The sequence below is a fragment of the Coregonus clupeaformis genome, chromosome 35, assembly GCF_020615455.1.
Source record: "Coregonus clupeaformis isolate EN_2021a chromosome 35, ASM2061545v1, whole genome shotgun sequence".
Classification (NCBI taxonomy): domain Eukaryota; kingdom Metazoa; phylum Chordata; class Actinopteri; order Salmoniformes; family Salmonidae; genus Coregonus; species Coregonus clupeaformis.
The window spans coordinates 23,962,181-23,990,034 of record NC_059226.1 but is presented as its reverse complement, the minus strand read 5'-3'; the positions used below and the strand labels follow the sequence as shown (position 1 = coordinate 23,990,034).

General features: G+C 45.8%; 1 protein-coding gene across 3 annotated transcripts in view; it reads left to right on the top strand.

Moving 5' to 3' along the window:
* LOC121550893 (protein shisa-8-like) overlaps positions 1-27,305 on the top strand; it is a 95,233-nt gene extending 67,928 nt beyond the window's left edge. Inside the window, exons 3-5 of one of the 3 annotated variants that reach the window (XM_041863312.2) lie at positions 12,762-12,878; positions 23,106-23,183; positions 23,391-27,305. In XM_041863312.2, coding sequence (XP_041719246.2) covers positions 12,762-12,878; positions 23,106-23,183; positions 23,391-23,941 — 746 coding nt within the window. In that variant the 3' untranslated portion in view covers positions 23,942-27,305. Of the gene's footprint in view, positions 1-12,761; positions 12,879-23,105; positions 23,184-23,387 lie in introns of all 3 variants that reach the window. The other 2 variants (XM_041863311.2, XM_041863313.2) reach the window with 2 other exon arrangements.
* The last annotated feature ends 549 nt before the right edge of the window (positions 27,306-27,854 follow it).

The window sequence follows — 27,854 nt, the reverse complement described above, 5'->3', positions numbered from 1 at the left end:
CACTCCGGTACCGCTTGCCGTGCGGTAGCAGAGAGAACAGTCTATGACTAGGGTGGCTGGAGTCTTTGACAATTTTGAGGGCCTTCCTCTGACACCGCCTGGTATAGAGGTCCTGGATGGCAGGAAGCTTTGCCCCAGTGATGTACTGGGCCGTACGCACTACCCTCTGTAGTGCCTTGCGGTCGGAGGCCAGACCAGACCTGAGTCCAGACCTGAACCCAATAGAAAATATTTGAAGGGAGCTGAAAGTCCATATTGCCCAGCGACAGCCCCGAAACCTGAAGGATCTGGAGAAGGTCTGTATGGAGGAGTGGGCCAAAATCCCTGCTGCAGTGTGTGCAAACCTGGTCAAGACCTACAGGAAACATATGATCTCTGTAATTGCAAACAAAGGTTTCTGTACCAAATATTAAGTTCTGCTTTTCTGATGTATCAAATACTTATGTCATGCAATAAAATGCAAATTAATCACTTAAAAATCATACAATGTGATTTTCTGGATTTTTGCTTTAGATTCCGTCTCTCACAGTTGAAGTGTACCTATGATAACAATTACAGACCTCTACATGCTTTGTAAGTAGGAAAACCTGCAAAATTGGCAGTGTATCAAATACTTGTTCTCCCCACAGTATGTGTGTTTTTCTCTGTGGTGTTGTGTGTGTGAATGTGGCTATGATAGGCTGGATGTGTGTGACAGTGACATAATTGTTACTATAGAGAAGCGATTGCCAGCAGCGGGAAAGGCCCTCACTAACAAGCAGGGGGCAATAGGAGGAAACGAAAACTACTCGACTGAGGGTTACCCTATACACAGACACCACATATCACTGTCATGTTTTTTTCATTTTAGCAGACGCTCTTATAGTTAGTGAGTGCATACATTTTTTATACTGTTCCCCCGTGGGAAACGAACCCACAACCCTGGCGTTGCAAACACCATGCTCTACCAACTGAGCTACATGGGACTACCATCTACCATTAACCATCAAATTACATCACAACAAAACCTTTCCAACTCACCGCCAATGAGACGAGCCAAAAGGCAAAGGAGAGCTGACAGCTCTTATGTAACAATATACCACATTAAACATCTACATCTGTACACTAGACAGCCCATTTGAACAATTTCTGGAGTAGAAAACCACCATCACCATCAACAAGTTTTGTAATAGGCCCTAGATAGGGTACTGCTAAACTCGCTCTAATCCACTTTACACCTCCCCACCCTGAGTACTTTCCTTTGCCTTCAAACGTCTGGCTAGTAATATTTAATAGAAAAATGAATATGCATACTGACTGCTCTTTCTTCTTGTGTGAAAACATGAATAATGAATTAACAGCTCAACGTTTCTTGCTTGTAGAACTTCTAGAAGATTAGGAGGAAGCATGTCCTCAGTCTTTTTGCCCTGAAAGGACTCTCTCATTATCCTCCATTAAAGTATCTGTCGCCAAATGATGTTGGCGTGACGTCAAGTAGACATTTGACATTAATCTAAAAATATAGATTATTTCTGTCTGAAACTGACTGCATTACCCTTAGGACACTGCTATACTTAGGCTAGCTAGCCTACTTGTCGGTCTAAACTGGTTTAGCCCAAGGGCGTAGGACTTTTTGCGCTCTAGGGCCAATGAAAAGTTGTGTTCTTCGTCAATAATTAATTAATGCCTTGCAGTTGGCTACCTGCCTTGGCATTGCGACATGCATCCTGCGTAGCCTAACCAGCTGGCAGGTGGCGCTATTATTCATTTTACGTCGTTTGTCATCTGTGTCCAACTGGAATGTATGCAGCCGGCTATACAGTCGTGTCTCCCGGCGACCGGCTCGTACATAAAACATCCTCCATTCAGGCTGCAAGGGCGTCGGTTTCCTCCTTAACTAGCTTTAATGGCGAGCTGGCGATTTTTTTTTGGGATAAATATGCGTACTAAAACAAATTAACTATTTTCCACCACCACACTAACTGTAGAGTGGCTAATGCTACTTCCTGATGTAGCACACAGCGTTTTGATGGGGATTTTCTTTTTTATGTTACTCAGATTGAAGCATGGGTGCGTCAATAGACTCTTAAGGATCTTTCATATTGTAATGTATAGCCTGGGCTACTTCTTGCAATCCCTAAATGAAGTCCCTGTTGCTGCACTGTACTGTATATGTCGGAATAATTGTCAAAAAATACATTGAGAGGCTAAAACATTAAAATAACAATACTAGGCCCTCTTTGGCATCTCTTGCCAATTAATCCCAAAATGAAAAAGTGTTACTAAAATTTCCATAAAATATATTTCCAGCCAAAAGAAGGGAACCTAATAAGAGGCTGTTGCGTAACTGGGGTTTCAAGTTCTCCGCTGTATAAACTGTCTGTAAGGGAAGCTTGAGATGATTGTGCAATTCAATTACCTATTTTAAATTATTAAGTCTTTTGAACTTAAAAAGGAGCACCCGGAGGTTCGGTGTGTTGTTACTTTATGCATCACGAGGGAGAGATAGATAGAGGGCAGACACTTGATACAAAGGGAGTTCTATCTGGGAGAGTTTCACTGCCGTGATTTAGTCCACTCATAAACACAATCCACTGGGCAAAAACTGGTTGAATCAACAGTGTTTCCACGTCATTACAACAACAAAATCTATGTGATGATGTTGAATCAATGTGGAAAACTGATTGGACTTGCAAAAAGTCATCAAAGTAAGGGAATTTATTATTTTTTCACCCAACTTTTAACCTAAATCCAATGTCACAGAGAATGTTTTTGTTGATTTCATGTTAAATTCACATTAGTTGACAACTGACGTCTGTGCCCAGTGGGAAACACTCAACCACGTCATGTATTCAGACAAGCACATTTTCTTACTCACAAACAGTGATAGGATCTTAGGAAGTTGTTGATTTACACTCTGTAAAGTTTATTAGGTACACCCATCTAGTACCGGGTCACAGGACTGCCGCTGACTGGATGTTTTTTGTTTGTTGCACCATTATCGGGAAACTCTAGACACTGTCGTGCGTGAAAAGCCCAGTAGGCTGGCCGTTTCTGAGATACTGGATCTGGCGTGCCACGCTCAACGTTGCTTAGGTCACTTGTTTTGCCCATTCTAACATTCAATCGAACATTAACTGAATGCCTCGATGCCTGTCTGCCTGCTTTATATAGCAAGCCACGTGACTCACTGTCTGTAGGAGCGAACTATTTTCATGAACAGGTTGGTGTACCTAATAAACGGAGTGTATGTATCAGATGTACAAATTTAAAATTAATTTGTTGCTTTGTAGGCCTACACATGAGAATTGCAACTATACATGTGTGTGTTTTGTGTGTGTGTGTTTTGTGTACAGTGACAACTGTAGTACAGAAAGATCCCTCAGCACAACACTGATGACTTTTGACTTTTGGAGAGAGCGATGGTGCACTGAGGGGGAATTGACTTTAATGGACCATAATTCAGCACAGCGTGTGTTTGTGTGTAAAAGAGAGAAGGTAGGTAGAGGTGCCTTTTAAATCTCTAAGATGGGCTGGACTATGCTGACCACAGCAAACCCATTGTCCTGGCTAAGCCTTGAATTCAGTCCTCCTCTCAGGTGGAGGGACAGAAAGGAACAGAGAGAAAGAAGAGATATAGAGGGAGATAAAGAGAGGGAAGTAGGGAGGGGTAGTGAGAGTGATAAAGAGAGAGAGAGGGGGATGAGACAGTGTGATGTGAAAAGAGGAAAGAGCGAGAGAGTGCGAATGAGCAGCAGAAAGGAATGGCTGATCTCCCAAACACATCTTTTTAAAGCTTTTCACGTGAGCACAACAGATGGTCCAATGCACGCTCCATCACAAGTACAGGCAGGCAGGGTACTTAGCGCTCTGGAAATGAGAATCTTCTCATGTTTAAATTGGGAGGGCTTATTTCAGCTGCCAAACCCAAGCCACATTTGTGTGAGTTGAAATGGAGTAATTTCAGTATACAGAGAGGGAGAGTCTAGTGATAGTCACATATGTCTGTGTGAAAAAAATAGTGATTTCATTACTTAAGTTTAGATTAGAGAACTAGGTGTGCGTGTGTGCTTGAGAGAAAGAGAATGTGTCTGTGTGAGAGAGAGACAAAGTGTGTATGTGTGTGAGAAACTGTGATTTCAGTGCCCCAGCTGTAGTTGAGAGGAGAGGCAACATGGCAGAACAGACTGCCAGTGACTGCCAATGACAGATGTATCTCTTACTGTCGTTTTCTCTGTATTTCCAACATCCTCCCTGTGGAGTTCTCCATTCTCTCTCTCTCTCTCTCTCTCTCTCTCTCTCTCTCTCTCTCTCTCTCTCGCTCTCCCTTTCACTTGCTTGCCTGCTCACTCTCTCATCTTTTCTCATCAAGTGTAAAATGCCTCTTGCTCTGTGATATCAGTATTTAATCTATTGGTGGAGTAGTGCACGGTCTCTCGCCCCCACTCTGTCTCTGTGTTTTAGAGCCATGTCAGTGGCAGATCTGTTGAAGCCCTTGCAGCACTAGGACCCTTTGAAGTTCAGCCCTGCTGAATTAGGCCATCGCCCAGCAGTGTACTGCACACCAGCTCCGACTCATTCACAATGTGTACACACACATAAATCCAAAGCTCTCCCTTGCACTCTCTCTCTTTTTTTCTCTCTGTGTCTTTTCTCTCCCCCCCTCTCTCTCTGTTTATTTATTTATTTATCTCTCTCTCTCTCTCTCTCTCTCTCTCTCTCTCTCTCTCTCTCTCTCTCTCTCTCTCTCTCTCTCTCTCTCTCTCTCTCTCTCTCTCTCTCTCTCTCTCTCTCTCTCTCACACACACACACACAATTTGAAATTCATATCAACATACAAATCCTTATTCGCAGAGGCACTCACACTCATACCCACTTCAAAACCTTACACTCTCTTTAAACCTTGTTCTGTGCCCACAGACTCAAGGGAACCTACGCACAAACTTGGTAAAAAAACCTGCTCTCATATCCGTGGATATTCAACCCCATTATTGCAGCACAGATGGCCATCACACACAGTGTGGGCACAGTGTCCAGCTCCATCCCCACCGTGACTACCACCACCACCACCACCACCACCACCCATGTCACCAGCACATAACCCTGTGGTCAAACTGGAAAGAGGTCAGGGATTTTTTTTCATCAAGGCAATTAGTTGATTTTTTCTCTCTAGTTGTATCTCTCTTTCCCTCTCTCTCTTGGCCTTTCCTCTTTCCACTGCTGATTAGTCAGTTAGAGTTGGATTTAACAGCACAACGGCAGAGTCATGTCTTAAGTGTAAAACTAACAATGACTCAATAATCCATGTCTTCTGTGAATGCTATAAAGTCCAAAAGTTATGGACAGAGTTAGAAAGTTAGCTGTCAGTAGTATTACAATGTAAATGTACTTTTAATCTGTCAAAAACTACAAAAACAACATTTAAAAAAAAGAAGAATGAAAAATAGTTGGATTTAACAAGCACTAAGCTGTAGCTCTGACCAGCCAGTCAGTCAGAGTGCATTCCAGAGTTTTCAGAACAGAGGGGAAAGGGATTCAGAGGGAATTTCGGTGAGAGGCAGATCTCATTAGGGGTGCCAGCTCAGATGACCGCTGGGATTGCAGAGGGATGGACCCCTCTTGAGAGGGAGAACTGGTGGGAAATGTCCCGCGCGCCTGAATCAAACGCTTCACAGCTCATCAGCCATGGAGCGAGTGAGCCTCGGTGGCCAGGCGCCAGTCTCACTATTCTCCTTGGGGTGGAGTGGAGTGTAGAGTAGTGGTGCACTGTGGCACGAAAGACAGTCAATTTTCCGCACGGCTCACTCAGCGTGTGTCATAATCACATATCAATTACACGGGGATGTGAAGATCCATTTCTAATTCAATCAGTCAACTTCAGCGTCATCCTTCACTTGCTGCTCTTTTCTACCACTCCTTTTATCTCCTTGCATGGTTTCCATTGATGTGATACATAACATGCATTGGACGATCCGGATCCCATCCAGGACTACAGAATTGCTCTGTGTTTGGTAACTTTTCGTGCCACTAAGTGACCTAGGAATAACAATGCCTTCCAAACATTTTGTACATTATGTTACGTAATGACCCGGAAGCACAAATGGTTAATTTACAAAAAGTTATCATTCTATCTATTCACTGAAATGTGAAAGATATTTAGTGAATATTTCAAAATGTCCTCACCAGGGACACACAAAACAGCTGTGTACAGTAGCTATATAGCTTTACATATCTTAAATGAGCATGCAATGACTAGTAACCTTACAGAGAGTCTGACAATAATGTGTGACTCAATTATATTCTGAGTTGCAAAGATGCATCTAAAGCGGCCCAAACATTTAACATTTTGTCACCCTCTGGTGCTTACATTTGGGCAACTGTCAGTCATCTCAGGTCAGGTTGCTGTTGTTGTCACGCTAGCTAGCTTCCTATCTTGTCATTGGCCTGAACACCAGCATCACCTCACTGGATTGGTGAGCGTGCTAGAAGTTGAGGTCTGCGGGGTCCCATTTCAGTGCTGTGATAATAGGAGAGGGCCAAAGCGACCAAGCCTCTTTCTGTCACATTTGTTCAGTGTATATGGCATGTTCCGCTTACAGAATGTTCAAAATCACAAGCCATACAAAAATGTCACTGTTGAATATACCGTATATAAGGGCAGTTGTGGTGAAATTTCGATTATGCGTGTGTGGCGGTCACCTAACCGTTATGAACAGATGAACATAGTGGATACATAGTAGATACAATAATGTTTTTTGATGGCTACATGTCTGTTGTATGTTTACATGTTATACCCTACAGTGGCTTGCGAAAGACCCCCCCCCCGAAAACTTGAGCGTGCATAACTATTCACCCCCCCAAAGTCAATACTTTGTAGAGCCACCTTTTGCAGCAATTACAGCTGCAAGTCTCTTGGGGTATGTCTCTATAAGCTTGGCACATCTAGCCACTGGGATTTTTGCCCGTTCTTCAAGGCAAAACAGCTCCAGCTCCTTCAAGTTGGATGGGTTCCGCTGGTGTACAGCAATCTTTAAGTCATACCACAGATTCTCAATTGGCTTAAGGTCTGAGCTTTGACTAGGTCATTCCAAGACATTTAAATGTTTCCCCTTAAACCACTCGAGTGTTGCTTTAGCAGTATGCTTAGGGTCATTGTCCTGCTGGAAGGTGAACCTCCGTCCCAGTCTCAAATCTCTGGAAGACTGAAACAGGTTTCCCTCAAGAATTTCCCTGTATTTAGCGCCATCCATCACTCCTTCAATTCTGACCAGTTTCCCAGTCCCTGCCGATGAAAAACATCCCCACAGCATGATGCTGCCACCACCATACTTCAATGTGGGGATGGTGTTCTCGGTGTGATGAGAGGTGTTGGGTTTGTGCCAGACATAGCGGTTTCCTTGATGGCCAAAAAGCTCAATTTTAGTCTCATCTGACCAGAGTACCTTCTTCCATATGTTTGGGGAGTCTCCCACATGCCTTTTGGCGAACACCAAACGTGTTTGCTTATTTTTTTCTTTAAGCAATGGCTTTTTTCTGTGGAGTGTATGGCTTAAAGTGGTCCTATGGACAGATACTCCAATCTTCAGGGTTATTTTTGGTCTCTTTGTTGCCTCTCTGATTAATGCCCTCCTTGCCTGGTCCGTGAGTTTTGGTGGGCGGCCCTCTCTTGGCAGGTTTGTTGTGGTGCCATATTCTTTCCATTTTTTTATAATGGATTTAATGGTGCTCCTTGGGATGTTCAAAGTTTCTGATATTTTTTTATAACCCAACCCTGATCTGTACTTCTCCACAACTTTGTCCCTGACCTGTTTGGAGAGCTCCTTGGTCTTCATGGTGCCGCTTGCTTGGTGGTGCCCCTTGCTTAGTGGTGTTGCAGACTCTGGGGTCTTTCAGAACAGGTGTATATATACTGAGATGATGTGACAGATCATGTGACACTTAGATTGCACACAAGTGGACTTTATTTAACTAATTATGTGACTTCTGAAGGTAATTGGTTGCACCAGATCTTATTTTTGGGCTTCATAGCAAAGGGGGTGAATACAAATGCACGCATAACTTTTCCGTTATTTATTTTTTGAAACAAGTTATTTTTTTCATTTCACTTCACCAATTTGGACTATTTTGTGTATGTCCATTACATGAAATCCAAATAAAAATCCATTTAAATTATAGGTTGTAATGCAACAAAATAGGAAAAACGCCAAGGGGGATGAATACTTTTTCAAGGCACTGTATGTGTGTCTGATGGAACACACACAGCATTGACCCTTCACCTCCACTTGACCCCTGGCTTCCCGCTCCACGTAGCAGGAACACATTAGGCAGAGTCAGAGCCATGTATTTAGAACAGGGATGGGCAACTTTGATTGAGGTGGGGGCCACAAAAAAACAGAACTCATTATGAGGGGCTGCAGTGGCTCGTGGGTTATCATGGGCTAATTGAGTGACTGCTGATGCACAACCAAATTCTGAAATTGCACCTTGTGTATTCTATGCCATGTTAGCTCCCCATTAACATTACATGGGGAATATTTAAACAATGTCATGTAACTGAATGTCTAGAATGAGCATTATGATGCATTTACATGCCACTTCAACATTCTATGGCAGCCATGTTAGCTCCCAATTAACATTACGTAAGGAATAATCAACGAGGGGCTATGCGTTCTATGGAAAATAATAAACGACGTGGAAGGTGTTGGAGTTGCATTATTTTCTAGAGAACGCATAGAGCCCCGAGTGGATTATCCCTTTTATATGATGGCTATAATTAACACATTTGCCACTAGAAATGTGATCATTTGCCAGTAGAAATGTGTTCAACATCCACTGAAGTAGCTAGCAAGTTTACTAGATAACTACAGTAGTTGCCATGGTAACCAAACAAACAGACTTGCTAGTTTAGCTAACCAAACCATCAGTACTAGCTTGCAATTATAAAAATTGAATTCAACAATACCAATAATGTTTTCAATTCGACTTTTGCTTTCAAAAGCAGCTCAAACATAGAACGTAAGAATTAACTATTCTACCGTGCAAATATAACGTGCGTTATTTAAGCAATAAAGCACGAGGGGATGTGGTATATGGCCAATATACCACAGCTAAGGGCTGTTCTTAAGCCTGATACAATGCGGAGTACCTGGATACAGCCCTTAGCCGTGGTATATTGGCCATATACCACAAACCTCAGAGGTGCCTTATTGCTGTTATAAATTGGTTAGGGCAGTAAAAATAAATGTTTTGTCATACCCGTGGTATACGGTATATACGATACGATATACGATATACCACGGCTGTCAGCCAATCAGCATTCAGGGCTCGAACCACCCATTTTATAAAGGGAATTATACAACAGGTGGGTCTAATCCTAAATGCTGATTGGTTAAAACCATATTCCAGCCGGTGTCTATTCCACAAGTTACCACCGGCTAAATCTATGACGTTAAAATGCCTATCTACTCTTTTCCATCTGCACAATCCACTGTCTCATCAGCCCAGCCAGGCAATTTATAAACTTGATCTCCACTATAAAAAGCATCTAGACATTATCTCACATTTCTTTTAGACTAACATTTAGTTTTCAACAGCAGAGATTTGGATAAACCTTGCTGTCTGTCTCTCCGACATTTGCAACATTGTTTCAATATTCAATTTCGATCTCCAGCTGTCCCATAGTAATGAACTTGTTGGGAGTCGGGATGAGACAGACAGGCAGCTTTTCTCAGCAAGTCGAAATGAATCAGCATCATTTTTATGGATATATACAAATAACTATCAATGGAAAACAGGTCAAACAAAACAAAGTGCAGCTAGTTTGCTGTCTTCCCAGCTTCAGTTTGAAGTGATTGTGTTAGTTGTGTTGTTGGCTATCTCCTCTGAACAACAGTGTCCTGACGAGAGAGCACATTTTCTATGCCAGGCGAAATCGCGCATCATTAGCTCATTGTTATGGATGTATCCAAATAAATGTCACTACAAAACAGCTTAAACATTTGCAAATGCAGCTACTTTGCTGTTATTCTGGCTGCACTTTTTGACGTGACTGTAAGTTAGCCAAAGTTGGCTAGCTAGCAAGCAAGGGATAAGAACATTGCCAGCCAGTATGGCAATGGAACATTTAGAATGAACGACTGGGATACAGAACATAGATGTTGGGACTATATTTTGTGGAAGGATGAAATAGTATGAATAAATTAATCAAAATAACGTTTAAATTAAAATATGACAATCATTTTTTGAATATGTTGGAAACCCGTTGTATAAAAGTGATAATGCCCTCGAAGCTGGTGTTTGGAGGATATATTGGCTTCGTCTCGGGCCTAACAACACCCGTGCCAATATATCCTCCAAACACCGGCTTCTCGGGCATTATCACTTAAATAAAGCACACTCTAGAATGCCCTTCAAGCCAATCAGAAAGGAGTATTCAACAATGCCATGGTATTAATAATAATAATAATATATTTATTTTATATAGGGCTTTTCATTCCAAGTAGAATCTTAAAGTCGCTTTAAAAACAAAATAAACAAAAAACTATTTAACAAAACAAATGGAGGGATCTGGCAGTTCTTGGGCGATGGTTTAGGTCAGTTTATTAGGATCTCCATTAGCTACTGCACATGCACCAGCTACTCCTCCTGGGGTCCACATAAAATGGACAAATACATGACAAAGTACAGAACAGTAATAGACAAGAACAAAATAAGATATTACATTAAATATATAAATACAATTGTTTTCCACAGCTTTAGATGAAAGGCAGTTCGGAAAAGGAAGTGTAGATGGTACAGTCAGGCAGGGAGGTAGAGACATCTGACAGACAGGCCACAGAGCGTCTTCGATAGTCACAGCTCCTCCTCCATAGTTAGGCTAGATCATCCACTACTGAAATGTAGCACCCACCTGGGTGATGCTTCGGCGACTGTAAAAGCACCAGTAAGACCACCACACCTCAGCAGTGGTCCAGAAAAGCCCCCTACAAAGCGAGCCTCTGCATCTCCTCTGGGCTCCCGAGTGGCGCAGCGGTCTAAGGCACTGCATCTCAGTGCTTGAGGCGTCACTACAGACCCCCTGGTTCGATTCCAGGCTGTATCACAACCGGCCGTGATTGGAAGTCCTAGAGGGCGGCGCACAATTGGCCCAGCGTCGTCCGGGTTTGGCCGGACTTGCCTAGTTAAATAAAGATAAAAAAACAAAAATCTCCTCACACTGCGGTTCACTTTCCTCTAGGAATTGGGGCATGGGGCCAAAATGCAGATGCTGTTGATCTGGTGTTGCTGCATCATTCTGGTGGGTCACCACCAGATATTACAGTTAATCTATCAACAAGTTATCAAAAACAAAGAAAGTTCATTCAAAAATGCAATAAAAACACTTAAAATATGTACTCTGCCCAGAGCCATACATTTAGAGAGTTATGCCAACTTTTAGAATTTTGAATATTGTTCTAATTGTAGACATTCAGTTACATAGCATTGTTTAAATATTGTAACTGAATTTCTAGAATTAGAACAATATTCAAAATTCTAAAAGTTGGCATAACTCTCTAAATGTATAGCTCTGGGCAGAGTTTCCATCTGCATGTCGATGCTCTGCATGTGTGTACCACAACAATCCATCCGGCCTCACACCGCCCCAGGGCAAACAGAGAGGCGGTGCTCATGAGCGCCATATCCGTGACTGCAACTACAGGGCCACGTTAGCCCCCCATTCACTGTGACCCAGGGTGCACCACTGTGGGGGTCTGGTTGAATGAGGGTTAATGTCGGGTCACAACAACCTTGACACGGTATAGTTACAGCTAGTACTGTACAGTGTGGTTGTGGTTGTGTTGTGTTGTGGTTGTAGTGCCTGTCAAAACACCTTTGGGAAATAGACTCTTTGATGTCGGGAAGACGGGATTTGAGCCATCATGCCTCCTATACACTCTTAGAAAAAAGGGTTCCAAAAGGGTTCTTCGGCTGTCCCCATAGGAGAACCCTTTTTGGTTCCAGGTAGAATCCTTTTTGGTTCCAGGTAGAACCCTTTTGTGTTCCACGTAGAACCCTCTGTGGAACGGGTTCTACATGGAACCCAAAATAGTTCTACCTGGAACCCAAAAGAGTTCTACCTGGAACCAAAAAGGGTTCTTCAAAGGGTTCTCCTATGGGGACAGCCGAAGAACCCTTTTAGGTTCTAGATATCACCTTGGTGCTACACATGGTGGTACACATGATGGTACACATGATGCTACACATGGTGGTACACATGGTGGTACACATGATGCTACACATGGTGGTACACATGATGCTACACATGGTGGTACACATGGTGGTACACATGATTCTACACATGGTGGTACACATGATGCTACACATGGTGGTACACATGATGCTACACATGGTGGTACACATGGTGGTACACATGGTGGTACACATGATTCTACACATGGTGGTACACATGATGCTACACATGGTGGTACACATGGTGGTACACATGATGCTACACATGGTGGTACACATGGTTTCTGTCAATTTCTGTCAACGGTGTATCTTCAATCCCAGGTGTTGGGACTAATTAGAGTGTAATAGCAGAATTGTGGTCATTCTCTCTTCTTCCCTTTCTTCCTTTACTCTCTCTCTCTCTCTCTCTCTCTCTCTCTCTCTCTCTCTCTCTCTCTCTCTCTCTCTCTCTCTCTCTCTCTCTCTCTCTCTCTCTCTCTCTCTCTCTCTCTCTCTCTCTCTCTCTCTCTCTCTCTCTCTCTCTCTCTCTCTCTCTCTCTCTCTTTCTCTTTCAGATCACAACCACCTGAATAACGCTGCCCTCTCACCCCTGGGTCCAGCGATGGCGCTCTCCCACCCTCACAACAACCTTGGTCTGGGCTTTAACAAGTGCACCTCCCTCAAGGCTGTGGGTAAGCAACGCATTGCTCACTACAGACATCCTGTCACATACAGTGCCTATCGACATAGACCAGTTCACATAGACAGAAATACACTAAAACCTATTCACTCATGCAAACATAAATCCAAAACCCAATAATATAGACGTATTTTATGTATTTTATATTTTGATATTTCTACATATGTGCATTTGAAGAACTGACATCATTATTACGTTAGACACAGTGCCTGTGACACTCCAGTATTGAAGAGAGTGGGTACGACCCTATAATGTTATATAATGTTACTGTATATTATAAACTGGGTGGTTCGTGCCCTATAAGCCTCTAGGGTATTTCACTTATTATCTTCTCATTATCTTCTCATAAATGGAGCAGACACCTGCATATGCACAAATACACACACATACACACACATACACAAACACTTGCTGATTAGCCACAGGTATGACAAAACATTTATTTTTACTCTTCTAATTATGTTGGTAACCAGTTTATAATAGCAACAAGGCACCTCAGCGTTTTGTGGTATACGGCCAATATACCACGGCTAAGGGCTGTATCCAGGCACTCTGAGTTGCGTCGTGCCTAAGAACAGCCCTTAGCCGTGGTATATTGGCCAAATACCACACCCCCTCAAGCCTTAGTTCTTAATTATAACATGCCTATACTTTGCTCTCAAAAACATGTTTGACTGTGTGAAACGGGTGAAAAACATGTGTGGTAATCAAGTAGAGGGTGTATATTGTATATGAACAATGATGTAACTCCCACACATCCTCCACTGCCCTACTCTATCATGACTAACTCATAAACACACATACTGACACTACTACATATCCTCCAAGACACATATGGAACACAGACAGCTCAAGCACAGACAGTCAGGATAGTGAGTGACATGACTCCCTGTTGAGTGACTGACAGTATATGTCTGGATAGGTCAGAACCGTTGAGGGATACCAGGACATGGTGGCTCTTTCCCCTTTGGCTGGCCACCTGGCCTCACACACACTCACACACACACAAGCACACACTCACACATACTTACAGTACACTGACTCCAACATACACACACACACACATGCATACTGACGCCACACACACACATGCATACTGACGCCACACACTCACACTCACACACACACACACACACACACACACACAACCATACGTGATTGTATCTGATCACTCTGGACAGACAAGGACACACTGATGCTTATTTGGAAAGACAGCACGACACATGCATGCACGCGCCATAAGAGTATTGCATGTCATTAGAACTGCTCACTAGCCCTCCTATTCTAAAACCACAAATGGCAGGATGGAAAAGTCCACTTCATTATGCTGCTCACTGACTAAATACGTGTGATTGCACCAAGGGACCGTCAATAGAAAAGCCAATAGATTCATATGACGTTGTCATTGACATTTGCAGTAAAATACTTAAATTAACATTTTCATCCGAATGTGATGCAACACTATTTTTCTCCATCCGTTGTCATATTCCTTTCCGTTTGATGAATGCACATTTTATAATCCCAAACCCCTCTCACCAGGAGGACCCTAAACAGAATACATAAGTGGATGACTTGGTCCTTAATGTAGTCACTTTTAATTGCGCTGCATTCATTTATTTATTTTTACTCTCACGCACACACACACACTCTATACACCACACACACACTCTACACACACTCCACACACACACACATGGCTGTAGGTTGTACAGACGATGGCGTGGCTGCCATCCGTGGTCCCAGCCGGGGCACGGGTCCTCTGGCACAGCAGGTTGGCATGCCGGCTCATCGGGCCCTTGACAAGGGCGCACCTCACGGTTGGTGCATTACCACAGGCAGTTGCTTTGTATTTACATCTCTGCATCTCATTTGAATCCATTGATCTTAAGAGAGGGGAGTCTCTCTACGCCTCTAGGGTATTTCACTTATTATCTTCTCATAAATGGAGCAGACAGCCGTTTGGTCCTGCGGACACACACATGCATATGAACAAATACACACATACACACACACACACACACACACACACACACACACACACACACACACACACATACACATTCATACACAAACGCTTGCAGATGGCCGTACAAGCAGAAAAACAGGTTGATGCATGAGATTCTAAACAACACATACAAACACAGACACACTCACAAGCGCACATGCAGACACACTCATAAGGGCACACACAGCAGCTCATTTGGGATGTAGGCTTAGCCCTCTCATCTCTTCACACGTGATTGTACCCCCCAGCAAGCCAATAAACAACATGGCACGTCACCACTCGCTGTGTGGGCAAAGTCATTGAGAGGACAGAGTGTAGTTCAGAAGGCTTTGGCTCGGGCGCCAGCCAACTTCTGCCAGGTGTACCAGCATGTCCTTGGACCAGGATGTAGTCGTAGCCCTGTATCTTAATTAAACTCTAACGACCTGAGAATTTCTGCTAGGGCACAAAGTGGTAGAGTGAAAAAGTGATGGAGAGGGCGCGAAATGGACGGAGAGGGCAGCAAGGCCCCATTGCCGGTCCCCCGCCTTCAGCGCATATGCTCTCTCACCGCGCACTTCCTGTGCAGTCGGCCGAGAACGTCAGTGATTCCCTGTGACAAAATGCATGCTGCTGCAACCCCGAGGTCACTTTCGTGCAAATCTTTCTTAGCAAGCGTAGTAGTAGTTGGGTAGCATGGGTTTCAAGCATCACTAGTAAGGATAAAGAGCTAAAATGTCAGTCTAGTCTAGTGCAATATCGTTTGTTATCATTGTTTTCATCTGGCTAATTACAGCACACCCCTACTTGGCCTCAAAATGGCTGTGGTGTGGGGATCAATGGAAGTCTTAAACATGAATGACCTGGCACCTGCTAGACTGCTATTCTGCTGGAATAAAGCTGCTTATCCTTTTAGAATATTTAGAATGTATAAACACATGCCTGTATACAGTGGCGTTGGCAACATAGCCATTTAATCCTCCCATGACTTGCCAAACGTGGCACATGCCACAACCTGCCATTATCAGCATAATAGCTTTTAAAAATAATTTCCTGAAATTGCCTTGATTTGGCCATTTAAAGCAGCTTTATACATCTTTAGTTCTTCTCCTTTGGAAGATTGAGAACTTTCTTTAACAAAACAAAGTGTTATAATGTTCTGTATTAAAGCACAATTTCCCCCTTTTGATCGTTTTTCAAGGAAATTAATGTTTTATGATCTTCAAGAAATCCAGCTTTTTTCCAGACTGGTCTGTGATTTGATGATATTGGGTTTCAGGACCAATATACAGGTAACTGCCTAAATAAAGAAAACACCAACATAAAATGTCTTAATAGGGCATTGGGCCACCACAGCCGCCAGAACAGCTTCAATACGCCTTGGCATAGATTCTCAGTTGGTGGGATGCAACACCACTCTTCCACAAGAAATTGGCACCGCTCCAGAATCTCCCATAAGTGTTAAATTGGGTTCAGATCTGGTGACTGAGACACACACACACACAGGCCGTGTCCGAATACCCATACTTGCGTCCGAAATAGTAGGCCGTTTGAGTCAAAAGCAAAAAACAAACAAGCAATACATCATCATGAGTAGCCTATCTATAGTTGGCTAGATCAACTAATAGAGGCCAAGTCTTCAAGTGCATGCATCCTCCACAGATGGAGAGTGGGACTACAGACGATCCTTTCCGGTTCATATGTGAAGCCATAACTGATGGTGCGTTGAAGACAACAGGGAACTCTGAAAAAGAATGTGTTCCGACTGGGAAAAATTGTTTTGAATGGTCAGCCAACTCGGAATTACAAGTCAGAAACTCGGGCGTCATCCTAGAGCTCCGACTTTTCCGACGTGAAGATCACTGACTTCACGATTTTTCCCAGTCTGAGCTAGTTTTGTTTCCGAATTCCCAGTTGTCTTGAATGCATCAAAAGTAATAAGTTTCGGCCATGGCATACAGCATACTTTTTAATAAACAGTACGTGCTAAATAGTATGTAGTACAATTTGGATCACAGTATGCAGTTTGAGTAAATAGTAGGCAAGCCAGATTTAGGCCATGGCCACACTGTCACGCCCTGACCTATAGAGCTCTTGTTTGTTGAGTCAGGGTGTGGAATTCTATGTTAGACATTCTATGTTTAAGTTCTAGTTTTCTATTTCTATGTCTGGCCGGGTATGATTCCCAATCAGAGGCAGCTGTCACTCGTTGTCTCTGATTGGGGATCATACTTAGGTAGCCTATTGCCTACTGCAGGGTTCTTCAATTCCGGTCCTGGAGGGCCGAAACACTTCTGTTTTTTATTTCTACCTGGTAGTTAATTGCACTCACCTGGTGTCCCAGGTCTGAATTAGCCCCTGATTAGAAGGAGAGGATGAAAAACAGAGGTGTTTCGGCCCTCCAGGACCGGAATTGAAGAACCCTGGCCTACTGTGTATTGTGGGATCTTGTTCTGTTTTAGGCTTGTATGTGTATAGCCTGAGGACTTCGCGTTACGTTGTTTCTTGTTTTGTTTATGTTTATTGAGTTAATAAACATGTACGCTTTTCACGCTGCACCTTGGTCCGACCCGTCTCTCAACATTCGTGACACACACACCCGTTAAACCCCCTGTCACGATCGTCGTATGAGTGAGTAGACCAAGGCGCAGCATGTGAAACAAACATGACTTTAATTAGTTAAAGTTTCAAAAACAAAACACGACTCGTGAAGTCCACGGTGACAATGACCGAACACGGAACAAAAACCCACAAACACAAAGTGAAACACAGACAGTTAAGTATGGCTCCCAATCAGAGACAACCAGCAAACAGCTGACACTCGTTGCCTCTGATTGGGAGTCACTTAGGCCAACACAGAAAACAACAACCTAGAACACCCAACCTAGAAACAACCCACACAGAACGAACACACCCTGGCTCAACATACAGAGTCCCGGAGCCAGAGCGTGACAGTACCCCTCCCTAAAGGCGCGGACTGCGACCGCGCCTCAATAAGGGCTAAACAAGGGAGGGCTGGGTGGGCATACCTCCTCGGCGGCGGTTCTGGCTCCGGCCTTGCCCACCACCCTCCAATCAACCCCCCATAGCGCCCCTGGTCCGGGTCTGACCCCGCTGGCTGGATCTGGACTGGACATTGACGGAGCGGATTGCTTACGCTCCGTTGTGGAGCAGCTGACCGGTCTTACCAGGCTGACGACTCGCACCCGGGCTTGGTGCGAGTAGCAGGAACGGGCTGAACCAGGCTGGCGACTCGCACCCCCTGGCTTGGTGCGAGTGGCAGGAACGGGCTGGACCAGGCTGACGACTCGCACCCCTGGCTTGGTGCGAGTGGCAGGAACGGGCTGGACCAGGCTGACGACGCACACCGTAGGCTTGGTGCGTGGAGCAGGGACAGGCCGGACAGGGCTGGCGACGCACACCGTAGGCCTGGTGCGTGGAGCAGGGACAGGCCGGGCTGGGCTGACGACGCACACCGTAGGCCTGGTGCGTGGAGCAGGGACAGGCCGGACAGGGCTGGCGACGCACACCGTAGGCTTGGTGCGTGGAGCAGGAACAGGCCGGGCAGGGCTGTCGACGCACACCGTAGGCTTGGTGCGTGGAGCAGGGACAGGCCGGACAGGGCTGGCGACGCACACCGTAGGCTTGGTGCGTGGAGCAGGAACAGGCCGGGCAGGGCTGTCGACGCACACCGTAGGTTTGGTGCGTGGAGCAGGGACAGGCCGGGCAGGGCTGGCGACGCACACCGTAGGTTTGGTGCGTGGAGCAGGGACAGGCCGGGCAGGGCTGGCGACGCACACCGTAGGTTTGGTGCGTGGAGCAGGAACAGGCCGGGCAGGGCTGGCGACGCACACCGTAGGCTTGGTGCGTGGAGCAGGAACAGGCCGGGCTGGGCTGACGACGCACACCGTAGGCCTGGTGCGTGGAGCAGGGACAGGCCGGACAGGGCTGGCGACGCACACCGTAGGCTTGGTGCGTGGAGCAGGAACAGGCCGGGCAGGGCTGTCGACGCACACCGTAGGCTTGGTGCGTGGAGCAGGGACAGGCCGGACAGGGCTGGCGACGCACACCGTAGGCTTGGTGCGTGGAGCAGGAACAGGCCGGGCAGGGCTGTCGACGCACACCGTAGGTTTGGTGCGTGGAGCAGGGACAGGCCGGGCAGGGCTGGCGACGCACACCGTAGGTTTGGTGCGTGGAGCAGGAACAGGCCGGGCAGGGCTGGCGACGTACACCGTAGGCTTGGTGCGTGGAGCAGGGACAGGCCGGACTGGGCTATGGAGACGGATAGGAGACCTGGAGTGAAGAGCTGCCACAACCCGTCCTGGCTGAATGCCTACCTTCACACACTCTGTGTGAGGCATCAGCACAGGACGTACAGGGCTGTGTACCCGTACTGGCATAACAGCACGTGATACTGGCGCAGGATATCCGGGACCGAGGAGAGGCACTGGAGGCCCCAGCGCTGAGCCGGCACACTCCGTCCTGGCTGCATGCCCACCTTCGCACAACACGTGCGGGGTGCTCGCGACAGGACGTACCGGACTATGCCGGACCACTCGTGGCACAGTGCGCAGCTCCGCATACCGCGGAACCTGCCCAGTCTCATGCTGCCATGCCTGAGTACGGGAGTTGGCTCTGCTCTCCATCCAGGCTCCGCCAACCTGCCTTCTGGCCCCCAAACCCCGGTGGCCTTCTCTCCTCTTCTCCTATTTCGCCCTGTGGCAGCCTCCTGCTGCCCAGTCGCCCATGCCGTGTGCCCCCCCCTAAAAAATTATTGGGGGTGCCTCTCGTCCGTCCGACGATGGCACTGCTGACGCCGCTGCTCCTCTCCTGCCTGGGTCTCCCCCTTCATAGCCCTCCGGTACCGGACGGCCTCCTCCTCGGTAATCTGCCCCCAACCGAGGAGGACATCCACCAGAGTCACCTCCTGCGTGTGTTCCTGGACACGCTGCTTGGTCGTTGTATGGTGGGTTTTTCTGTCACGATCGTCGTATGAGTGAGTAGACCAAGGCGCAGCGTGTGAAACAAACATGACTTTAATTAGTTAAAGTTTCAAAAACAAAACACGACTCGTGAAGTCCACGGTGACAATGCCCGAACACGGAACAAAAACCCACAAACACAAAGTGAAACACAGACAGTTAAGTATGGCTCCCAATCAGAGACAACCAGCAAACAGCTGACACTCGTTGCCTCTGATTGGGAGTCACTTAGGCCAACACAGAAAACAACAACCTAGAACACCCAACCTAGAAACAACCCACACAGAACGAACACACCCTGGCTCAACATACAGAGTCCCGGAGCCAGAGCGTGACACCCCCTATGCTGCTTTGAGACCCCTCTTTCAAAGTCACTGAGATCTCTTATTCTAGCCATGATAACCAAAATAATGGTCAACTGGGTATTTTTACACATGGCCCAAAGCATGATGGAATGTTTAAATTGCTTAATTAACTCAGGAACCACACCTGTCAGGAAGCATCTGCTTTCAATATACTTTGTAACCGTCATTTATTCAAGTCTTTCCTTTACTTTGGCAGTTACCTGTAGCATAGTATGCTACCTAGCACACTACAAATGTACTTATATTGGCTGTACTGACTTATCATACAGCCAATATATGCTGAAGGGCAATTGTTGTATTTGAATACATTCACACATCATAGTCAATACAAAGGCTCAAATTTGTTGAACTTCAGGTCATTTTCAGTGCAACATTATTGCTAATCGCAATAAAACTGATTCAATAGTTTCCAGTGCACAGAAACTGCTAGGAGCTTTCGCAGTGATGAAAAAGAGAATGTTTCATGCATGGCACGCCACTAAATGACCCCATTTTTAAAATTACATCTACATACTGTACTCTGAGTAACCAATAGCCAAATGCATTCGTTCATGCTCAATTACTGCAAATAAAACTCAACTCTTGTTGCTTGTCTGCACACGCTATAACTTCCAGGGCATACCCTCTACCAGTATCTGCATTCATACATGTGCACTACATTCCAAAATCATGGGCATTAATATGGAGTTGCTCCCCCCTTTGCTGCTATAACAGGCTCCACTCTTCTGGGAAGGCTTTCCACTAGATGTTGGAACATTGCTGAGGGGACTTGCTTCCATTTAGCCACGAGCATTAGTGAGGTCGGGCACTGATGTTGGGCGATTAGGCCTGGCTCGCAGTCGGCGTTCCAATTAATCTCAAAGGCGTTCGATGGGGTTGAGGTCAGGGCTCTGTGCAGGCCAGTCAAGTTCTTCCACACCGATCTGGACAAACCATTTCTTTATGGACCTCGCTTTGTGCATGGGGGCATTGTCATGCTCAAACAGGAACGGGCCTTTCCCAAACTGTTGCCATAAAGTTGGAAGCACAGAATCGTCTAGAATTTCATGGTATGCTGTAGCGTTAAGATTTCCCTTCACTGGAACTAAGGGACCTAGACCATGAAAAACAGCCCCAGACCATAATTCCTCCTCCACCAATCTTTACAGTTGGCACTATGCATTGGGGCAGATAGAGTTCTTCTTGAATCCGCCAAATCCCAATTTGTCCGTCGGACTGCCAGATGGTGAAGCGTGATTTATCACTCCAGAGAACGCATTTCCACTGCTCCAGAGTCCAATATCGGTTAGCTTTACATCACTCCAGCCGAGGCTTGGCATTGCGCATGGTGATCTTAGGCTTGTGTGCGGCTGTTCGGCCATGGAAACCCATTTCATGAAGCTCTGACGAACAGTTATTGTGCTGGCGTTGCTTCCAGAGGCAGTTTGGAACTTGGTAGTGATTGTTGCAACCGAGGACAGACGGTTTTTACGCGCTTCAGCACTGGCGGTCCCGTTCTGTGAGCTTGTGTGGCCTACCACTTCGGGCTGAGCCGTTGTTGCTCCTAGACATTTCCACTTCACAATGACAGCACTTACAGTTGACCAGGGCAGCTCTAGCAGGGCAGAAATTTGACAAACTGACTTGTTGGAAAGGTGGCATCCTATGACAGTGCCACGTTGAAAGTCCCTGAGCTCTTCAGTACGGGCCATTCTACTGCCAATGTTTGTCTATGGCGATTGCATGGCTGTGTGCTCAATTTTATGCACTTGTCAGCATCAGGTGTGGCTGAAATAGCCAAATCCACTCATTTGAAGGGGTGTTCAAATACTTTTGACCATGTAGTGTATGTATGATGGTGCAGGCAGGCACGCACACATGTACGCAAGTACACACAAACACACACACACACACACACTCAGAGGCTGAGGGGGAGGGGGGAAAGAAACAACAACAACCAGGATCATTTTTTCCAACAAAATAGGCTAAAGAAAAACAGAAATGACAAAACAGTGAGGCGAACAAGGTTGTTGGTGTCTGAGGGCTGAGGGTCTGGCGGCTGTGACCTCACGAAACAGCACTCAGGGCTCCCTCACTAATACGACACGACACTCCAAACCCGCTCTATTTTTACTCCACTCAAAACTCCAGCTTATACGCCAGTTGCTGTTGCTTTTTTTCTTATTTGTTTTCATTCAACGTTAACGGTACAGGCATTTTAACCCCCCTCTCAAACACACAAACACAGACACACAGACACACAGACACACAGACACACACACACACACACACACACACACACACACACACACACACACACACACACACACACACACACACACACACACACACACACACACACACACAACCAAGCCCTGTGGGTATGAGCCACTGTACACTCTGTGCAGCTCTACCTCCATGTCATTGTAGGTTTACCTGACAGGTTGGTTTAGGGGTGATGGTGTTAAAGCTACTGTTTCCTTTGATGGTATATAATACAAAGCCAAGGGCACAGGGATCAACACAGGGGGAGAGGTGTCTCACCTTAATTATTCCCTTGGCAGCAGAATAGCATACAAGTGACTCCAGAAAGGGATACAATGTCTTGTATAACTTGCCTAAATGTGTACATTTAATTAAAACAGAGAGGTTGGGCGAGGTTCAAAGCTATTAGCAGTGATATGAGTGGGGTAGCTCAGTGCATTTTATACATCTGTGCTCTCTTATGCCAGCATATTTTACAGCCACACTATGATGGAGTCTATTACACTGCTATTACAATGTGTACAATGTAATTACCTGGAATCAAATGTGTATTTACAGCATGATAAAGTAGGGAGGAGATGCTTGTGCAGCAGGTCCCTACAGATTTTCATTGTTGTTGTTTTGTTTGTTTTAACTTGGTTTAGGGGTTTGGCCACTGGATAACAGAGCTCTTACTGTATCTGAACAAAGGAGGACATTGTTGAGGTCTCTGGGGGTACCAGGTAGATATTCTGACCCATATAACTCATTGTGGACCCACAGGTTGAGTGGATGCCATGTCTTGAAACAAAGGAAAAGATTAAAGGCATTTGGAAGGTATTTTGACCTGTATACCACTAACTGCATTTCTCTCTCTCTCTCTCTCTCTCTCTCTCTCTCTCTCTCTCTCTCTCTCTCCCACCTTTGTCTCCTCCCCTTTCTCGCAGCAGATACGGCAGCAAGGGACTACTACAAGGGCTACCCCATGGTGGACTACTCCCGCCATCACTCCTCGCCCCCCACCTTCCAGCCCATCGCCTTTCACAAGGACAAGCCCTTCCTGCCCCCTCCAGACATCCACGCCCCACTGGCCATAACCATCACCGCTGCCCAGCTCCCCAAGCCCAAGACCAACACCCACCCGCTTACCTCCAGCTCGGCCTTCAAAGTCTGGGACTCCAGTAAGGGCCATGTCCAGCATCCAACGGCCTCCCACATCGTGCAGGCACAGCAGCAGCATCCGCAGCATCCGCAACATCCGCAGCATCAGCAGCATCAGCAGCATCAGCAGCATCAACAACATCAACAGCATCAACAACATCAACAGCAACTACATCAACAGCCCAACAGCCGCCGGCAGGTCTACTCCAACAAGCGGCAGTTCAGCATTGAGACGCTCCCGGAGCTCTTCTCCCAGCCCCTGGGCTATGGACAGTCGCCCCACATGCACCCCAAAAACAAGGGGCTGCCCACCAACAGCAAGACAGAGGTCACAGTCTGAGCATGGACGTTTGAAGAGCAGGAGAGCAAGAGAAGAGTGTATAGGACTGGGAGGAAGGCCTGGGTGCGTAAGCTTTTTGTACGAATCAATGTCGTGTCGATGGCTAGGGGGACGAACAGGGACAAGCAATCTACTTTTGCTATTTTAATTCCAGGTTTTCTTCGCTATTGATCATGTATATGTAACACCCAAAACGGAAGATAACGATCACATGAAGTGACTCGCTCTCTCTCTAGACCTGGTTCCCTTAAGTTCCCTCCCTGTCCCAGCATCCTCCCTGTTTTGTTTTGGTCAATCTCCTCTTTGCTCCCCCTGGCACCACTACTCTACAAACCCCCACCCCCCACACACTCACACACTCTCCTACTGTTAGCAGCCTGTCAGAGTGGCACACATGGGTAAAGCACCCCCAGGACCCTTAACAACAGCAGGGACAATGCCATTGTCTTGTCAGCTCCCATCACCCTCCACCCAGAACAGAGTGTGATACCATTCTGGCAAATCTGTACCAGTGAGAGAGAAGGAGAGGGAGAGAGAGAAAGAGCGGGAGAGAGAGAAAGAGCGGGAAAGGAGGTGCTTGTTTATTCATCCTGGAGCATAAGGGATGAGGAACTAAACCGGACAGAGTTTTGGTGCGGCAAGCACCTCCTGTTTGTCACCTGCTTGAGAAGAGCCCTGAAGCTTCAGACCCCCTGGTCGTCAGAACTGGGGAATCTCACACAGTGGTTGTGTCTGGAGACCCCTGGGGATCGTCAGCATCCACGTCTCTCAGTGTTGTGTTGTTTGTTGTTGTTGTCTTAATCGGTAACGCATGCATCGGAAAGGGCAAACGGCACAGTTCTCGGCAAGGTCACCACAGTCGTGTTAAATGGAACCGTCTGTGTTAGTGAAACTTCAGCGGAGGCTAGACGCAAATCGCAAGGGACAATGGGCGCCTGCAAGAGGGCAGGACAGGTCACTGTGTCTGTCCCGGGTAATATGGTGCATAATTTATTTTGAAATCTTAGCTTTGGCTTGGTGTTGAAGAATTTGTCCAAACATGAATGCAAGAGTCAGGATGGAAGAAAAATCAAACACATAGTATTTTATTAAAGTATGTGTTCCAGACTGGCAGCAAATCATGTGATGCATGCATATATTATTGTAATATTAACATAGGCTTTAATCTGATTATTTTGTTGAATGCCAGTGTATGGTTCATCTATATGTATAATGAGTCACTTTAAAGGCAGTTGGGTTAAAGCTAGTGGTTAAACATAAAGTTACAGTAAGTCTATCATTTTACACTTGACCGCAAGGTACAATATTTGCATGGAACTCTGATACTGTCTAAGTTCACACAAGTTCCGTCCTTCACCGTACGTTTCAGTGGACTCTCCTGTTAATTAGCCCAAGCCTCAAGCTTAATTTATTATCATAAGTAAACAGGTTATGCCGCAGTGCATTCCTACGCCCAGCACATGCTAGACAGGTGGAACCGTATCAACGGGTGGCAGCCAGTCAGTCGTGTTTACTACAGTCACACACCATTTGCTGCTAGCTCCTCCCCACCAAACAGCTTCCAGCCTATTCCTGAGCTCCACCAGACCCCCTTCCCTCTGCTCTCCCTTTCCCCAGTGGGGTTGACTTATGGTGGAGCCTCCAGCGTGCAACCCCTGCATGGTCTTCCAAGCTGTTCCCAGCCTCAGAGGGGGTGCAGCCAGAATTAATGATACCCAATCCCCAGCATGGCAGGACCTCACACATTCTCACACACTAGGTGTGCATGGAGTGGAGCAGGGATTTCACACTGTTAAATTATTCCCATTCGGAGATTCATTTGGCTGCTATTGTCGAGACATTCTGTGTTACGGACAGACACCAAGTGGTTTCACTGTAGTCTATGTAGCAGCATGATATGGAATAGCGATTTATAGGACATTTGAATTGATTTCAACTACGTGCAGCCGGTGGATGAAGAAAAGTAAATCATAAAAATAGAGAAGTGTTGGGATATGCATAGTACATGTATAAATATGCATCATGCACATCTGCACACATAGCTACCATATGCAGCATGCACGCTCACCATTTACCTTTCTCCAACTTCAATTCGTAAATGAGGGGGGTTACACACAATGATTCTTAGCTTAACAGCCCAGCCATATAAAGTATTCTATGGACTCTCTCTTTTATCATTCAGGATGCATTAGTGGTTGTGAACAAGCAATGGATGTGTGCAAGTAACAAGCAATATGTTCTGTCTGCAAAGCAATAAGTACCCATCTGTCTGCAAACCCTCTCTCTGGGGTCTGTCTCTGGACCATTCTGGAGGCCTTTAAATGTAGGGGGCTGAGGTGGGAGCAGAGCTGCATGGACCCTGAGTTCTTTTTTGTTCTTTTTTTTGCGATTCTCTGGCTCTTCTGAAAGATATTTGGGACTATTTTCTCAGAAACCAGACCACTGAGCTTTTCACTGAGCTTAGTGAAATTCTCTCTTCTCTCTCCTCCTGCGCTTCTCTGGCAGATGAAGTTGCATTACCGAATCAGAACTCTGAGAACCCTATCCACTCAGAAAAAAAGCTTGATTAGCTCTCCATTACCTTTTGCTATTGGACGGATTAAAATGTTATTTTAGCAAGGCCATACTAAAGAAAACAAAAACCTACAAGCAGTTATCAGGGCTGGCCTGCAAGAGTGGACACCTCTGAAACCCGATCTGAGCTCTACAGGCTGCAGGCACTGGGATAGTGTTGCTAACGCTAGCTGAACGATGCAGACGTTGTGACACATGGATCCTCCAGGCTCCAGGGAGTCTCCCTGAGGAGGTTGAGCCTCTGGGAGGCCTCAAGGACAAACACAGCCTGGGGCCAAGCTGACAGCTAACGAGGCACCAGACTGTCGCCAGGCTAGCACCTTGGCTTGTCTCCTATAGTGGAACGAAGCACTGTAATTGGCTGAGATTCCACCTTAATATCCCTCTTCTTCCCATCGTTGTCCTGAGCGAATATCTGACTCATGGGAGAAAAACATTGCTGACTGTTCTAAACAGTGACACCCTCCTTGAGTATCATTTACCCGGTGAAGGGCCTTTCTGGCCCACAGGTATGCCAGAGTCTCTTTACCGCGGACCTCTATACAGTGAATTCGACACCAATACTGTCACAGTAAACCTGCTGGTTTTGGATTGCCTCAGTCTGTGTTGGACAGTCAAAAGCTCATTAAAGCTGTCGAAGGCTTACTGGCCCAACGTCTTGCCTCAGTTTCTCACCACTGGACGATGTAAATTATACACCACAGCAGGACAGAGGAGCCATGTATACAGTTGAAGTCGGAAGTTTACATACACTTAGGTTGGAGTCATTTAAACTTGTTTTTCAACCACTCCACACATTTCTTGTTAACAAACTATAGTTTTGGCAAGTTGGTTAGGACATCTACTTTGTGCATGACACAAGTTATTTTTTCAACAATTGTTTACAGACAGATTATTTCACTTATAATTCACTGTATCACAATTCCAGTGGGTCAGAAGTTTTCATACACTAAGTTGACTGTGCCTTTAAACAGCTTGGAAAATTCCAGGAAATGATGGCTTTAGAAGCTTCTGATAGGCTAATTGACATCATTTGAGTCAATTGGAGGTGTACCTGTGGATGTATTTCAAGGCCTACCTTCAAACTCAGTGCCTCTTTGCTTGACATCATGGGTAAATCAAAAGAAATCAGCCAAGACCTCAGAAAAGGTTCATCCTTAGGAGCAATTTCCAAACGCCTGAAGGTACCACGTTCATCTGTACAAGCAATAGTACGCAAGTATAAACAGGAAGGAGACGCGTTCTGTCTCCTAGAGATGAACGTACTTTGGTGCGAAAAGTGCAAATCAATCCCAGAACAACAGCAAAGGACCTTGTGAAGATGCTGGAGGAAACAGGT